This window comes from Hyaena hyaena, unplaced genomic scaffold (assembly GCF_003009895.1).
Source record: "Hyaena hyaena isolate Hyena2069 unplaced genomic scaffold, ASM300989v1 scaffold_23, whole genome shotgun sequence".
NCBI lineage: Eukaryota > Metazoa > Chordata > Mammalia > Carnivora > Hyaenidae > Hyaena > Hyaena hyaena.
Window position 1 is genome coordinate 3,776,846 of NW_024080655.1, and position 17,656 is coordinate 3,794,501.

A 17,656-nucleotide genomic window follows, 5' to 3' on the forward strand; every position below is an offset into this window, starting at 1 on the left:
CCCGTCCGCAGAGATCTCTGAGAACCAGACGGGGTTCCAGAGATCTCTGACGAGGCAAAGCGATCTGGAGCATGGGTTCTGAGGTAAGATCCCCCGAGTTAGAATCCCAAGTCCTCTGCCTTGCTGATAACGGGAACCAATTGTTTCACTTCTCTGTGCTTCGAGTATTTAATCACCGTAAAATAAGAATAATAGTACCACCATGGGGCTATTGTGAGGACTGCAAAGATCTCAGTGTGCAAGAGCTTACTGGTAACAGTTGTCCACCACATTGCTGCTAATACTATGTTATTTCTGGAGTGTGAGGTTTGTGTACAGGGGTCAGCAAGGCAGGGAGGGCTCTCCTGCAAGATTTGCAAGGGTCCCGGCCTCCCCAGTTTATAGCTTGATTCTTTCTGCCCATTATGCAGGTGTCCAAAATGTTGTTTCATTGGCCCTAAACTTCCACACAGTCTTTTCCCCCCTGCCACTTACAGAGGGGCAATTTCCAGTCAAGTCGTTAGTGTAAACACTCGCAGAGGTGGGCATGGTCCCCATTTTACTCACACTGGAAGTTGAAGCTTGGGGTGGTCAGAAATCACATAGAAGATAAGCCAGTCTGCCAGCCAAGGCTAAAGTGCCCAGGCCCTGAGCTCCACTGTTTTGCCAGTGTGGCTGAGAGTGCAAGCGCAGGGGCGGGAGGGGGCAGCGTGGAGGAGAGTTCTGACCAAAGGGAATGGCTCCAAATCCATCCTTCCCTTTGAAAGAAAGACACTTCTGCTGTGCCTTCTCCCAGTCCGGGACCTTCTAGCCAACTCAGTCCTACATGCCTGATCTCAAGAGTTCCAGCCTTAAACCACAAGGTCTGGGCAGTTCCCCTCCAGTCCTAGAGCACACTCTCCTGCTATTCATTCATTCATTCATTCATTCATTCATTCATTCATTCTCTCCTGCTATCCATCCATCCATCCATCCATCCATCCATCCATCCATCCATCCATTGGTTTATCCACTCCTTCAGCCGTTCATTCAAAAGATATTACTGAGCCGTGCTATGTACTCCAACTGGGGACCCAGTAGCCATGAACTCACATCCCAGTAAGAAGACAGACAATAAACCAAGTAGATCAACAAATGTGGGGATGAAGTCGGTTCAGGAGAGAGACTATGGAAAAACTAAATAGACAAATGTGACAGAGCAGTAGCTGGGGTGGTGAAGGAAGGTCTCCCAGAGGAGGGGGCACTGGACACTTGGCCTTGACAAAGAAAGGCTTTTCTTCAGCATTTCCCTTTCCCCAGCTGTGTGCAGAGCCCTCAAAAGGGGAAAGCTGCTTCCAGGAGGGCTGAGCAGGAGTTGCAAAAGGGAGGGAAAAGGGGACCGTGGGGATGTGCCTGCCAGGGATAGGGGTGCAGGACTTACAGCAGAGGGCCCTGCTGACCCCCATCGTGCCCCAGTATGTAGTGCAGTAACCAGAAGTACCGAGATATGGCCAAGCCGGGGGTGTCAAGGGCAGCTGGAGCAGCTTCAAGACAAACAGCAAGCCAGGGGAAGTGTTAGCTGCAGGAGAAATGACTCACTTGGAGAGCAGAGGCTGGGCCCAAACTTGACTTCAGTGCCCTCCGAGTTGCCAGATGGCTGGCAACCCTTGTGAGGGGACTGGATGCAAGTGGCTTGGCTTTTAGCAAAGGAGGGATAGATGGATGGATGGATGGATGGATGGATGGATGGATGGATGGATGGATGAATAGATGGATGGATGGATGGATGGATGGAAGGAAGGAAGGAAGGAAGGAAGGAAGGAAGGAAGGAAGGACAGGCTGATAGATGAACAGATGATTGCACACAGACAGAAATAACCAACTACTCTTATTAGTGTTCTCTCCTGAAAGTTGCGTTTGTAGGGACTTGAGAGAAGGGGTCAGTGATGGTTTTCATGAGGGAAACACACGCCCAGCATGTTGTCATAAACCCCACACAGGCACTAGCCAGTGCCTGGCTCTTTCCGAGTCCATAAGATGCAATGTAGAAGGTAGAAGGCTGTAGTGCCGATTCCAAGAAGGACCTCAGGGCCTAGAAGGGCTTCCCGTTGAAGGCATCACACGCTGTGCCCCAGGGGCTCAGGGTTTGAAATTCCCCAGGTAGCTGAGGAATAGGCTGGATAATGAGGCAGTAATTAAACAGGTACTAAAAGCCCCGGTGGGGGGTGGGTAGGTGGCGGGAGGCAGTGCTTAAAGAAAGCTTCCTGGAACTCAGCAGGTTTTCAGCATTGAGGGCATGCACGCAGCTGGAGAATATTGTGATTACACCTGTGACTGTCTTGTACCCATTCATTCCGATGCCCATGGTCTTCTGCTTATGTCTGGACCTGGAATCGGAGGGCTTGGGGGAGCAGTAGAAGGTGTTGCTGCCGCCATGTAGGTGTGTCCGGGCAGCTCCTGCGTAAGGGGACGGACCAGCCTGCTCACTGGGAACTCCTTGGCAAAAATTCACCAGTAAGCCGCCTGACCACATGCCGTTTTTGTTCATTCATTCCACACGCATTTTAGGAGGACCTACGATGTGTCAAGACCCGCAGTGAAAAAAACAGGACTGGCCCCTGTTCTAAGAGAACTCACTATTTTTGTGCAGCCCCAGGAGGCAGGCTCTTAATTTTGTCGCTTAATTCCTGAAGAGGGGGAGGGAGAGTAACTGCTTGCTTTTGGCTAAAGGAAACTAAAGACCTTGAACTAATCCAAACTATTACGGCAATGGGCAGTGGATGGAACCCTGAGTCCAACAGCCCCGGCTTTAATATTTTATTTCACAAATATCTGTGTGGCACCAAGCACCGCAGATGCTGCCCTCTAAGAGCCTCTGACTAGTGAGGTCAAGATTCACACTGACCCCGGGGCACCTGGGGGGCTCAGTCGGTTGAGCATTCGACTTCAGCTCAGGTCATGATCTCACAAGTTCCGGTTTGTGGGTTTGAGTCCCAACCGGGCTCTGTGCTGACAGCTCAGAGCCTGGAGCCTGCTTTGAACTCTGTGTCTCCCTCTCTCTCTGCCCGTTCTGAGCTCATACTCCGTGTCTCTCTCTCTCTCAAAAATAAATAAAAATTTTAAAAATTAAAAAAGGAAAAAAAGGTTCACACTGACCTGAACAAAAAAGACAACAACAAGGTCCAACAAAGACTCAGCACATGGGAGAACCAAATCCCACGGGGTGATGCGGGAAGGCTTTCGGGAGGAAGGGCTCCAGCTGGACCCCAAATCATTAACAAGACAAAAGTGCAGGTGAAAGATTGGGGAGTTCTAGGCAGAGGAAACCCCTAAACTGCTGTGTACAAGCAGAACTTGGCAGTTTCTGAAAACTGAAAGAAATGGGCTGGACGGGAGCATTTGGGACGATGGGAGCCTCATTCATGTTTTCGTCTCTGAACTTGGAAAATGAGATGGCTTCTCCTGAGTTTCAGTATACTCATCTGCAAAATGGGTAGAACAAGGTGAGCTTTTCGGGGGTGGGTACGGGGATTGGGGGATGACCTGTGGATGGCTTCTGGTACAATAGGTGATTAATAAATATAAGATGACTTATATCTGCGTGGCTTACGTCTGCGGGCCAGAGAAGCTCAGGTCCCAGTGGGCGGCGGGGGAGGGGTTTGGACCTGTGCACCCCTGGCCTAGGTTTTCGGAATATCTTTATTAACGAGCACTTCAAGGTAAGCCGCGATGGAAACCAGATGTGGGATTGAGCGGGCGGCGGCGGCGGCAGAGCAAGGAGCAGAGATACCAAGGGAGTGGGGTGGGGGTTAGGATTAGCCTGGATGAGGCTGGGGGTAGAGGCATGACCCCCCCAGGTCTTTTTTCTCTGGGATATGGTGGGTGCAGAAGATTGATTTCCGACCCACACCCCTGGGTTCATGGTGCTCAAGCCCTCTCTCGTTTTACTTTGCCCCTTTCTCTCTCACCCTATGCCCAGCCTCCCTCAAGGTAAGTCCTCAATCCAGGGATTTTCCCTGCAGTTTATCATAAGCTGCTCTAAGTGGTCTCCTTCAAACCAAGTCACTCCCCGGTGGAAAATCCGTTTCCTCCGCGCTTTGCGTTTCCACAGTCCCCAATGCCATCCCAGGACCGAGGAGGGACTGCATGCATGTAGCATGACAGCATGGTTTCCAAGGCGGGCCTCAGCCAGGTCACCACACCCCTCTGAGCCTTGGTTTGTTCTTCAAAAATTGGGGACCCCAACTTTCCCACCGCTCACAGTTGTTGCGAGGCACAATCGATGACTAACCCTGGGGAAAGGGCCGGCGCACCTGAAAAGTTCTTTTCCCTTGCTGTGGCTGGTCCCAGTGTCCCCACGTCGCCTAGGGAAACCACAACCCATCAAATCCAAGCCACCAATCTAATGTGGGAGACAGTGAGTCTAAAGGGAAAGGAGGCACCTCACCCTTACCCCAAGCCTTGAGCAGGTGACAGCGTGAGGACCAGGTGCAGCCATCAGGGCTCCCAACTCCTTGCTCTCAACCCCACACACTGAGACAGAGACCCAGAGAATCCCCGGGGCTGGGTGCAGTTCTGGGGAGAGCAGGGCTCTGTCCCAGGAGGGGAGGGAAGGGACCGAGCTGTAAGGCTTCCCCAACCTGGCGCATGGAGGATCTCTTGGTGCTTGAGTGAACACGGGCCCCTTGGCACCCTGACCCAGCGCCCTTCTAGGGCAGGGAAAGAGTTAATAAGAGGGGAAAGTGGCGGGCACAGGACTCCTGCCGGGAGTGTGTGTTAATTTCGTGGAGGGATCGAGAACGGGGGAAGAGGCTTTGGAAACAGAGGAAAAGTGGGAAAGCCCGGAGCTGCGCCCATAAATTCGAAGGCAAGTGTCCAAAGGACTCACCCACATCGGGGAGTCTAGGGACCCTTCAGACTCCACCTAAAACCTTTTGGGTGTTTTTTGTTTCTTTTCTTTTCTTTCTTTCTTTTAATTTGTAACTAAAGTTTTGCATGCCCCCCTCCCCTAAGCCAAATCTTGGATCTGCCAATTCTACGCCTAGCCTCAGGAGTCCTGTGGAGGGGGGCAGGGCAGCGCCAGTCACCTCTCAGGGCCTAGAATCCCCTAGAATCCGAAAGGCCCTCGGGTGCCTCCGGGTTTAATCCCCAGCAAACGAGTTGGTAGCATCTTCTTAAGAGAGAGAGGAAGGGAGGAGCAGGGGGGGTGGAAGGAGAGCAGGGGTGGGGAGAGAGGGAGAGAAGGAAGGAGAGAGTCTGGGGGGTGGACTTCACTCCCCCCCCCCCAAAAAAAAACCTTAAGAGGGTTTGGGAGATCTGGTCAACTTTCTGAAACATCTGAATCTTTTTACAGCCCTCCGTTCTTTCCCTGGGCCAGCTGTGGGGAGGGAGAAGGAAGAGAGAGGAGGAGGGGAGAGAGAGATTGAGAGAGGGGAGAGAGAGATTGAAGGAGGGGGGGGGAGAGAGAGAGAGAGAGAGAGAGAGAGAGAGAGAGAGAGACGTGGAGGGGAGGAGGGCGAGCAGGCCGGCGCGGGGCGCAAGGCCACCGCCTCCTCGCCTCTCCAAACTCCCGGCCAAGGCGCGCGGTGGCGTCCTCGCGCTCTCGCTCGCGCCCCCGCCCGTCGCCCGCGCAGGCCAGGCATGAATGCTGAGACTTGTGTCTCTTACTGCGAGTCGCCGGCGGCTGCCATGGACGCCTACTACAGCCCGGTGTCGCAGAGCCGGGAGGGCTCCTCGCCTTTTAGGGCATACCCCGGCGGCGAGAAGTTCGGCACAACTTTCCTCTCGGCCGCCGCCAAAGGGCAGGGATTCGGAGACGCCAAGAGCCGGGGCCGCTACGGCGCGGGGCAGCAGGACCTGGCGGCACCCCTGGAGAGCGGCGCCGGGGCGCGGGGCTCCTTTAACAAGTTCCAGCCGCAGCCGCCGCCGCCCGCCCCGCAGCCGCCGCCGCCGCAGCCGCAGCCGCCGGCGCAGCAACCGCATCTCTACTTGCAGCGCGGCGCTTGCAAGACGCCCCCGGACGGCAGCCTCAAACTCCAGGAAGGCAGCGGCGGCCACAACGCGGCCTTGCAGGTCCCCTGCTACGGTGAGTGCACGTGCGGGGCGCTCGGGGCTGGGGACCCCGGGGCCCAAGCTTTCGAGCGCTCGAAGCCCACTCGGCTTTCGGGAGGCAGGACTTGGCGGACTGGGGAGGCGCGGGGCCGAACAGCGGGGTGGCTCTGGGTCGTTAAATAGGAACCGACTGCTCCGAAGGGTCCCTGGAACCCGCCCTGCCACCTTCATATCCCCCAGCCGAGGGCTCGGCGCGTTTGGGCCGTTAAATACGACCCGGACTTGGTTTCTCCCCGTCTTCGCCGGCTCCCCAAACCGCTCGCTCTGCGCCGCCCTCGGGGCCGCCTTTGGAGCGGACGCTGCGCCCCGGCCCCGGGCGCGCGGAGGCGAACAGTCCCGGAGCAGCGCTCGCGCGCGGGGCTCCGGGGCTGCCGAGGCCTCGCTCCCCGCGGGCCCGGGGAGGCTCCTCCTCGGGCGGTGCTGCAGGTGGGGGCGTCGCAGGTGCCGAGCCCGCCGGGAGCCCGGCGCGGTCGGCGAAGCGCGCCCAGGATGCGGTGGAACAGGGCGGGGGGCCACACGGGTGCCGGGCCCCGGACGCCCAGGGAGTCATCGGAGCCCCAGCTCGCACCCCCCAAACCCACGCACCCCACAAGCGCGGCTCGTCGCGGAGAGACAGGCCGGCTCACGCTCCAGGCGTTTCTTCCGTGGCTAACCTGGGGGGCGGCTGGCCTCGTTCGGAACAATGGTTCAGGACCGACCCGCAGGAAGGCAGGGAGCCGCAGAGCCCGAGGCAGCGAGGTGCTGGGGGGAGAACGAAGGTTCTGGGTCCTGATTTGGGCCAACGGGGAACCCGAGGCCTAAATGACCTCCAGGCCCCCTTGAGCTCACAGGCGGGCCATAAGCCTGGGCCCCCAGAGCTCAGCAACGGTGGTGGAGGAACCGGAGGCCTGAGACCAGAGCAGCTCAGGAGCCTATCGGCCTTCTTTCCCACCGAATCGGGATTGATGAGCCCCAGGCCAGCAGAGAGAACCCCAGAGGGGAGAGAAGAATCTTCTCTGGGCTAGGAGCCCTGGGTACACACTCTATCTGAGACCTTGGCCTTCAGGCAGGGCCCTGGAGATGAGCTAGTGGGGACAGAGCAATGCCTTTGGCTGCACTGGCCCAGGCTGGATGAAGAGACATAGGACATGGTGGAGGCCTCGGCGCCTTAGGAAAACAGCACGAACACACTTTCTTACATTCAAACTAGCTTTCCCAAAGGCCCCGAACTGGCTCTGTAGGTGGTTGCTGACCCATTTTTACACAGTCATACACTTGAGCACACGCACACACACAACCTCTTCTTCATGAGCCAACATGGTCACACACCAAATACGCTCACTCATGTGGCCTCGCACATAGTCACACATTCCCAAACCCAAAGGACAGGACCGAGAGCAGATTTAGAAAGACCCGGTGGCCTTTCCCCACTTCCTCCACCTTCCCTCTGCACCATCCTGTTGGAATGAGATCAGGCACTCAGATCACAGACACCCACACAGGTGCTCCTTCCACACTCAGGCAGGCAGGGGCTGTCAGCCCTTGTCAGCAGGCACCCGCCGGCCAGGGCCTCGCCCTGGCTCAGGCTCCCTCCTCCTGGCCTCACTCAGGCTCCTCCGGGTCCCGTCTTAGGGGACTATCAGGTGAGAGCAAGTCAGAGCCTGGGGAAACCATGGAGGTCCATTGTGCAAAGCCAGGGACCTGATGTGTTTTCTCTCCCACTGCCCTGGATTCCCCAAGGAGGAAGAGACGTTACATAAGAAGAGGTCCCAAGCTGCCTCCAACCTCTTGTTTGGAAGATGCCTTCAGGTGCAGGGGGAGGGGGGAAAGGGCTGGCCCCTTCTGGACACCCTCTCAGAGCCCTGCTGAGCGCCCCACACCAGCCTGGCCCTTCCTCTACTTGCCTTACCTAGTAGAGCAAGTTACTCCTCTAAAGCCCTTTCCTCATCTGCATCGTGGGGAGAGAGTGTTGGTAACTGACATCACTGGATGGTGAGTGCCCCCCCCCCCCACGGTAGAGAGCGAGAGTGTGGTGTACCCTCCTCCAGGTACTTAATCAGCTGTTGGGAACCTGTGAGCCCCCACATCTTTGCCCCTGCTCTGGGCAAAGCCACAAGCTGCAGATGGGGACGGAAGGCAGCCCCAAATCAGCTGTAGGGCCCCGCATGCCCCTGCTGCCTGAGACAGAGGCACTGCTCAGGGCAAAGCCACAAACAGCACACAGCTCTGTGTAGTCTTTCCTGGCCGGGAGGAGATTTCTGGCCCTTGTAAAAATGAGATTAGGCACATGGAGTCTAAGATGAGAAACCGAGACACCAAGAGGTGAGGCTCTGCCCTTTACACAGGCAGCTGGGAGGAGGGCATCTGGAGTCAGCTCTGTGGGCGGCCAGCAAGCAGGGAAACTGAGGCACACGCCGGTGGCAGTTCTCTCCCATGCTTGAAGAGTGTGGACTCAAAAGGGGGTAAATGAGATTCTACGAAAAAGCCTGGGGGTGTTCCCAGGAGCTCAAGGCCTCCAGAGCTAAGCTCTACGGGGCTGCTGTCTGGCTGACCGAGGGTAGCTTGGACTTTGCGACCTTCCTTCCCGGCTCTTTTGGTCCCTCGGCTGGAAGCGGGGTCTCGATCGGTGTAACTGCAACTAGACGAAGGCGAGGCTCGGGAGACCTCCTCCGGGACCTCAGCCCTGAGAACCACTCCTCGAGTCCAAGCGCTCCGGCCTAGGAGCTGCGCCGGGGCCACGGGGAGAGAGCGCGCTGCGGCCGGGAAGCCGCCTCCAGTCCCCGGCCACCGGTCTTCTCTGAGCTGCAGAAAGTAGAGGTGAGAATCCTCCCAAGCTGCAGGCCCTTGATGAACAAGATGATTTCGCAGTCCCCTCCGGGTGCAGGGGATAATTTCGATTTTACGAATGCGCCTGCTGCGATCACGACCTCGCCGGGCTCCGGGTGCGCACTTCGGCCTTCGAAGTCCTTGCTGGTCCCTGGCCCGTCCTTGGCCCCGTGCGACCCAGCAGACACTCCAGGTTGGAGACCAACGTTTCTCAGCGGCACAAAGAGCTTCCTAGTCTCCCGAGTGAGGGCCCCGGCGCCTTGCCCCGAAACCCCCGGGCCGCCTCCCAGAGCCGCGGCCTCCGCCATGCGCCCCAGGACGCTTCAGGGAGCAGCCCTGCTCCCTCCCTCTTTCGCTTTCGATTCGGTGCACGCAGGTTTGCGTTGCTAGCCGCTACCTTGCCATCCCACCCCGGCCCCCCGGGCCACCGGCCCCTCGCGCCCCGCCCCCCCGCCCCCTGAGAGAAGCGCGGATCTCAAAGGTCGGAGACGCAAGCCAGGCCGGAGACCCCTGGGGTGCCGCCGAAGGGCTGCTCCAGATTTGTCGAATTAGACGCAGTGTTTGAATGCTAAGGATATTTCTTTCCCTGTGCCGACATAATCATTACACCACCAAATGTGTAACCTCCGGCCGGATCATATTCGAAGTTAGTCAAAGGACCGGCGTGTGGTTTTGTATAAGAGAAGCCCAAAATAAAACAGCGAGAAATGGACACTGGAGAAGAAGCAATTAAGAGGCGGTGGGTGATTGTAGCATGATGGAGAAAAAAACAGCAGCTCGTGAGCTGTGTCGTTGCCGACCCCCCCCCCCCAGCCTCCGTCAATTTTGGAAGAGGATGTAGAGAAGGAAAATGCTTTTAATGTTTTACGTGGTTAATTTCTGTAGCCACCAGCGGCTTGAACAGTCTGCCTAAACTCATAGGAGCTTAAATAGAAAAACAGAAGACCTAGATTAAGGGTTTAGTATTTTAAAATCAATTAATTTGCACAGTTTTCTTTATTATAATTTATATACAGTGTAGTAGTACACAGCTAAGCGGAAAGTTTGAAGAGTTGTTCCGTGTGTGTACGCTGGTATAACTACCGTCTAGATCAAGATACAGATGTGTATGAACACGAAAATTAGGGGGGAATTTTTTTGTGTGAGTTGTTTTAAGAAAATTTCAGAAGAGACTTCGAGAGCTGGGGAGCTCCCCCCACCCCCCGTTGGCGACTGTTGTGTTTCTTGAGTAGGGTGACCTTGGACACCTGGGCATTTGTACCACCCGGACTGGAAAACGACTTCCCGGCTGCAGCAGAAACCTCAATGCGGTGGCGGCGGGGCTCTCCCAGAGTCTCCTAAGCCCCCGCCACGGGGGCTGCAAAACGGAGCTGGGGTAGGGAAACAAGTTAAAATACCATTGGTTAAATTTCTCCGAAGTCCCTAAGGACTTTGTTTTGGCGAGCAGCTGGGCACACTTTTCCCCGGGACACCTTTAGGTCGGTCTCAGCCGCTTTTTTCCTGCACCTCTGCTGTTGGCTTTGTTTTGATGGCAAATGGAAATATGAAGCAGAACATGGAAATAGGGAGGCTGGTGCAGTTATGCGGGTGAGGTCTCCGCTCCTCTGGGTTCAGGCTTCTCCACTGGCCCTTGGACCAGGGTGCTTGAAGCTGCATGTGGGGAAACCTGCCTGGAGCACCTGAGGCTCCCAGGGCATGGGTGTCGGAATCGGAATCGGGAAGCCGGACTTGGTGATGCGCACGTTTTGGGGAGAAGGGAAGACAGGCTGTGACCCAGTACTTGGCTAGAGAGGGCTCCCCATACCCAAAGCCCCCTGCCACGACCCCTCCTCCCCAACCCTCCCCATCTAGACCCAGGCACTGTTTTGGGTGGGGCAGCGAGAGCCCGGTATGCGCCTGCCAGGCGCCATCTGGCCACGTGCTTCTGAATGTACGGGGTTCCCCGGTCTTCGCTAAAGTGACAAGGCGGGTCATCAGATTAGGAAACCAAGACAGCCATGTGCTGGTACTGCTCCGTGAATTCATAGTTTAAGACCCAGGGTTGCCCATGCTCAGGGGCGCTGGGCACCACTCGGCTTCCGCTGGTCTGGATTAGACACAAGAGACCTTTCTTCCAAACAGTTCCCTTTTGCGGAAGGAAGAGGCATCACTCTCCAGCCAGCAATCCGTCCCAGCCCCAGGCTGCTGCTTCTCCGGGATCAGAGTTATTTGTGGCCCCCAGGAACCTCTCCCCCCCAGGTGCAGCCCCCCTCCTTCTGCTATGGTCTACAAATGTGCTAATGGGCCACACCCCCACCTCCTTGCAAGATTCTCCTTACTCACCCCATACAGGGGGGTCAAGGTTACCTGGGTCGGCCAATGCTCCGTTGCCTGAGAGCCAGTTTCCCTATAAAGGCTGACTCAAAGTTTTCGTAGAAGCTTCCAGGGTGTCCAGAGAGGTGTTCTGGGGGCCCAGACACCAGACCCTCCCACCCACCTCCCATGCCCAGCACATTATGTCCCTTAGCAAAGACCCTCTTCTCTACCCCCATCCCACCGGAAGGCACCACAGGCACCAAGGAGGAGAGGGAGGGGTAGAAAGGGAGTTGCGGCTAGGCTGGGGGGAGGTCCAGAGGAGCAAACGGCTGGGGACTTGCAAGGGTGGCGATTCAGGGCAGCGGGCAGTTTCAGGTTTTGGCTCCAGAGGCAGACAGGGTCACCATGGAGCTCCATTGCGCCCGCTGTGCCTTTTTGGAGAGGAGGGTTACTGGCGAATACTAGCTGTGTGTGTGTGTGTGTGTGTGTGTGTGTGTGTGTGTGTGTCTGAGAGAGAGAGAGAGAGAGAGAGAGAGAGAGGGGCGCCATCACCCACCAAGTACCTGTCTTTACCAGCCACCGCGCCGTGCTTCTGCTTGTGAACGCGGACTCAGCTCAGAGACACTGGGCACAGGCGCCGCTGCGTGTTCCAGAAAGAGGGAGAGTGGGTGCGCGCCTTACTGGATTCTTAAGCAGACTGCCTTAAAGCGGATTCTCCTTCCAAACTGGGGGCCACGCGCGGAGTGTGGGCGTCAGCTCCAAGGCCCTTGCAGAGGGACTGCTGGAGACGGACGGGGGACCGGGGGAAAGCAGCTGGTTCTCTGCACACCCCATGGGCCCTCGCGGAGACTGGGGGTTTGTGGAGGTTTGGGCGGCGATGCTACGGCCCAGCGGCCCAGCGGGGTCCGCATGCTGGGCAGGGTGATGGTATATCAGGGCGGGTTTCCACTGCTGTGCTCTCTACGACCTGCGTGGCTTTGGGAAAACCCTTCCCCTCCTCTCCTGGGTCTGAATTTTTGAAACGCAGGAGTTTGGAAAATCTCCAAAAGTCCTCTAGGAGATTCTGTGATGGTTCCAGTCTGGACGGACAACCTTCACCCCGTTTTCCTGCCCTCCTCCCTTACATTGTCCAGGAGAAATTGGATACAGTGGACAGAAAAGAGTCTCCCGGAAGCACACACGGGTCCTGAGGGTTCCCTGAAGGGAGCTAAGAGGCAGGGGACAACGTGGGCAGCAATTCTCAGGATAAGTGGGCTGGTGGTCCTGGAGGGCCCCAGTCAAATGCAGGTTCTAGACTCCCGGCTTGTGTTTAAATTTGGAGAGGAGCCAACTACGGAGTGTCTTGGTGCCCACGAGTGGCCAGGCTGAAGCTGAGGCTCTGGGGTTCCCAGCTCCTCCAGTCTGCTCATGTCCCCGGTCTCCACTTACCTCCCCGCCCCCCCCCCCGCCCCCCTGAGCACTTACTAGGTGCCAGACTTTCCCCTGGGGGAGAACAGAGGGCCTGCCTGCTGTCCTAGAGCTTAGATCCTTCCAGTGTAGATCTTTGGGCATGATGTTTACTGGCTGGAAGGGTGAATGGAGAGCCAGGGTCTCCTTCCTCAAGCAGGGACGAGGCCGCCGGTAAGCATATCCCAGTCCCTTTGCCTGTGTGAGTGAGGCCTGGGGGGTTTCATGAGCCGGTGCACGGTGTGAACTCGGGCTGGCGTGTGAGCCCCCATATCGATTGGGTCCGAGTCCTGCTGTCCAAATGTGTTCCAGGAGGTGGCCATGCGGACTAATTTGTGTGCACGTACCTCCTCCCGCCCTTGCACCTGTTGTTCCCCATGCAGGGGGGCTGCATGCGTGGTAGGGGGGCCCCTGGGCCAGGCAGGGACACCCCTTGGGGCCTCCTGTGGCAGGCTTAGCCTCTGCCGCCAGGGTCGTTTGCTGGGAGACGGTAACTAAGTGCCTCTGACCTTCCCAGCCACCATTCTCAACTTCCCAGGAAGGCTGACTCACTGAGTGGCAGGAGAGTCCCCATGTGGTCAGTAGACACAGAGCCCTAGGGTCTTCCTGAGGCCCTGGCAAGGTCCACCATAAAGACACCCCCTCCAACCCTTGAGTATACCCTCTGCCCCGTGTGGCTCGCTGTGGAAGAGAAACCATCATGGGGGCCACCCTAATGCATGTTGCTGATCCCATTTAGCAGATGAGCAAAGGGAGACACAGGGAGAAACGGAACCGTGTAGCCAGGTTAGTGGGGAGGCGGAATGCACAGCTGTGTTTTCTCCCTCCCACTGCTGGCTGCGCTGCCAGGGATGGGGGGCAGGGGCTGGGGGAGTGTCTGTGAGGCTCAGCCACCCTCTTCCTCTGCTGTAACCCCTCCAGGAAGTCACATGCTCTCTGTGTGCAGCAAATAGGGCAGGTGCTTGCGGTCCCACTCTCCTGAGAAATGAGGTGGCCTCCATCCTGAGAGCCTGGGGATTCAAGGCAACAGAAGAGCATTGGTGGAGGTCCCTCTGGGACTGCAGGGACCCATCCCGAGCCCCCTGTGTCCTGCCTGACACTCCTGATCTCCGCAAGGTTCCCTAAGCCAAGCTTTCTTCCCTCAGTGGTGGAAACCGTGTGGATTAGGGGGTTAGCTGAGGCCATATGACCAGCTTCCTCCTCTCTGGGATAGTCCCCTGCCTGGCCGAGGCACTGGCCACGTCCCGGAGCTCTGATACTCCCCCTCCAGCCACAGTGGGTCATGGTGTTGGGGTGGGCATCCCACTCGGTGTTGGAAGAGACACCCAATGGCTGCTGGCCCAAATGTCCTCTCTCACAGACGAGGGGACTAAGATGCTGATTCTACTTACTGGTTGCTCACGAACTTCGCCTGTCGCCATGCCAGGCCTTGGGGGGCAGGGAGGTTCTGGGAAGCGCTGGACACAGCCCCCCCCTCAGGTCTGGAGTGGGAGAAAGATCAATAACTTGGCGATTCTCCTTCACTGGGGCTGGTGGTGGGATGGGGAAGCCCCAACTCAGGCTGTGGCGTGTGCCTGGCAGGAAGGGCTGTCCACGGGGTTTGTGGCTCGTTAGAAGCCCCCAAACCCCCTTCCCAGGTGGGCCTAATGTAGCCCAGTAAGAGGAGATCTCAGAGAGTTGGGGTAAGTAGGAAGTTGCCACAGATTCGCTGGATCTTCTCTGGTAGCTGAAAAGCCCGAGGCTCCTTCTTCCCTTCCTCCTTCTCTCCCTCCAGGTCTCCGGAGAACAAGAGACCTGGGTTCAAGGGGCACCTGGGTGGCTTAGTCGGTTAAGCGTCCGACTTTCACTTGGGTCATGATCTCACGGTTCGTGGGTTCGAGCCCCGCGTCGGGCTCTGTGCTGACTGCCAGCTCAGAGCCTGGAGCCTGTTTCAGTCTGTGACTCCCTCTCTCTCTGACCCTCCCCTGCTCACGCTGTCTCTCTCTCTCTCCTAGAAATAAATAAAACATTAAAAAAAATAATAATAAAAAAAAAAAAAGAGAGACCTGGGTTCAAGTCTTGGCTTTGCCATGGAAATGTGCCTTTGGAACAGTCCCTTTATCTCCATGGTGCTACTCAATCCTCAATCTTCTCACTTGGAGGCAGTTTGGGCTTAGTCTGCTTATGAGGGAGGAGAGTGTGAGGGCGGTGAGGGTGTGGAGAGGTAGAGTGCCTGCAGCTACATCCTGTATGGTCAAGTTCTCTGCCTAGGACCAAGAGCCCCGCCCCTCACCTTGTCCAGCCTCGAGGGCACTAGGGTGTTGCAAATGGTGGTGGGGAGGTGGAGGGCGTCTCTGATCAGGTTTCAGAGTGGGAATGGAGATTTTTGAGGTTCTCCCAGATGTATGAGCCCCCCCCCCACGCCCCCAGTATCCAGAGATCTCCCTGCCAGGTCTGTAGCCCAGCCAGCCATCTGCATGGGTTCCCATCCGCCCCAGCTCAGTGCCGGGACAACTCTGCACCCGCACTGCCAAGAAGGAGCCGGGAAGACAGCATGTGCACAGATCCCCTGCGCAGGTCCCCATTCGGGGCCTCGGTCTCCCGTCTGTAAAGCCCCTGCATGGCCCTCGGTGATTTCTGCAGCCCCCGGGTTCTGTGCTATTCCAGGCCTGGGCTCGAGGTGCTGGGGGAGAGGTGGATGCCCTGCCTCCCCAGGATCCTCAGGAGGTCTCGGGCCCCACCGCTCCGCCAGATTCCTTGTACGGAGAGGCCCCTCTGGGAGCTGAAGGTTAGTCCAGGCCACCACGGGGGCAAGTCTGGCATGCCTGGCCTCGCTCTCTGCCTTAGTTTTCCCATCTGCAGGACAGGGACAGTGACGAAGTGAGTCTGATGGGGGGTGAGGCAAAAGGGGGTTTGAGCTGGCAGGGCAAAGCCTCTGTGCTGCCGATGCCAGGGGACAGCCCGCATTTCCTGAGCATGCCTGCCCATGCAGCAGGCAATGTGCCGAATCCTGTGTGCGAGTTCATTGAATCCCAAGTCGCAGCGCCATGAGATAGATTCTACTGCCGTCCCTACTTTGCCGACGAAGACGGACTCATAGAGGTTGACTGACTTGCCCGAGGTGGGACTGCTGGGAAGACAGAGGGCCAAGTTCTTGATGAGCAAAGGCCCTGAGAACCTGAACGGTGTTCTTTTGTGGGTTGATCCCAGTTAGACTTGAGGCCACCCTGATGCTGTGAGATTGGAAGACTGGGTTTTACAAACACGACTGCCAAAGAGCTCCTCCCTTCTCAGCATCTGGGAATCCAGTGGGTGGAGAGGTCCAGGCTGGGCTTGGTGTCTGGCAGGTCAGAGCTCTAGACCTGACTCTGTGACCTTGGGCAAGGCTCCTTCACCTGTTCAAGCGTCCTGCTGAGCTGCGGGGAGAACGGGGGTTGGGGGGCAGGCAGGACACAGGTGCCTCATACTAGTATGAGGGGGAGTTTCCAGAGGCCCCGGGAACATGCCTCGGAACCTCTGGCCAGGATAGGGTGGAGCTAAGGGCCACGTGTGGGACCAGCGATGGGGAAATACTTGCCTTATTTGCCTGCATTGCTGTGCACTGTTTTCCCGAGAGCTTGGTATGCAAGAATCAGGGCTTGGTATACACAGTAGGTGCTCAATGAATGTTTGTTGACAGACAAATGAATGAATGAGTGAGTGAATGATTGAACAAACGAACGAATGAATGAATGAATCATTGAATGAAACGGGATGTGAACATGCTAGGATCACTAAAAATCTTTCTATTCTCTCTTCTTTCCTCCTTCCTTTGGATCCAGGCCTGGGACGAGACCCCACATCTAGTTCTCTTGCACCCTGGTGGAAAATAGTTCATTCCCCCACAGGGATCCCGGAGGCGTGTGGGGTGTGGGGGCAGAGAGGTCTTGGGGGCCCTGTTTTATAGGAGCCTTGAGTCCTCTCGGATCCACACCTGGAAGAACAGCCTTTTGCCCCCACTGATCCCCCTTCGCTGTCATCTCAGGGGCCGCAGGCGGGGTCCAGCTGCTGCACCCAGGCTGGCCCTAGGGATCTGGGGAACCTCCCTCCCCACCCTGCTCTTCTTCCCAAGTGTCCCCATTTCCTGCAGTGACTGCTAGGTCCACCCCCCGCCTGCCCCATTCTGGACCCCTTGTCCTTTCCTGCTGCCTGCCTGGCCAGGGGCACCCGAGGGCTGTGGATGTGCCCGCCTGGTACCCCGTCTACTGTGCGCTAGCCCCCTGGGGTTCTGCAAACACACACACACACACACACACACACACACACACACACACAGGACACAGCCCTCTTCTGGCAAGGGTGCCATCCTGAGCTCGCAGCTCAGGCTGAAACATTTAGACCTGGGCCCGGGATGTAGTTAGCACTCGGGGAGGCGGCCATGACAGGGTGCCACATGCCAGACCCTGTGGGGGACGATGTGGACAGAGAGGCAGAGGGGACTCTGATGGAAAGGCTCCCTCCCCCGTCTTCAGAGAGGGCGTGCTGCGTAAGCACCGTGAGCACTGCTGTGAGAAGGCCGTGGGGCATTTGGCAGTGAGCGAGTTGATCCCTGACGTCAGGGAGCTGGATGTGCAGAAGTGAGAGTCCCCAAGGAGAGTGCAAATGGCCTGGAGCTTTGTGGGTACAGACTTTGGAGGCTGAAGAGGAGCTCACGCGGAAGGAGCCAGAAACGGCAGCGTTGACTCAGAAAGCAGCACTGCACAAGGGCTTTGGGTCAGGAAGATACCTGCAGTGTCTGGGCCGGAGCAAGTGTGTGGCGTGCAGGGGATGCGCTGGGGCCAGGCGCAATGGGGGCTGAGGAAGAGCAGAGGCAAAGCCAAGAGCACTGTTCGCGCTCTGCTGAAGGATCTGGACTCTGAGTGACATGGTGAGAGGCCAGGATCCCATGCTGAGCGTTCCTTGTGTGACTCAGATGGAAAGTAGGGGTGATATTTTATTGTGGTAAAATGTAATGTAGCATTTACCATTTTAACTAAGGGAACCATTCAGGGACAGTTAGTACCTCCATCATGGTGTGTCACCA

General features: G+C 57.1%; 1 protein-coding gene across 1 annotated transcript in view; it reads left to right on the forward strand.

Moving 5' to 3' along the window:
- Positions 1–5,598: 5,598 nt before the first annotated feature.
- ALX4 (ALX homeobox 4) overlaps positions 5,599–17,656 on the forward strand; it is a 41,095-nt gene continuing 29,037 nt past the window's right edge. The window contains exon 1 of the mRNA XM_039226936.1: positions 5,599–6,043. Coding sequence (XP_039082867.1) covers positions 5,599–6,043 — 445 coding nt within the window. The remainder of the gene's footprint in view (positions 6,044–17,656) is intronic.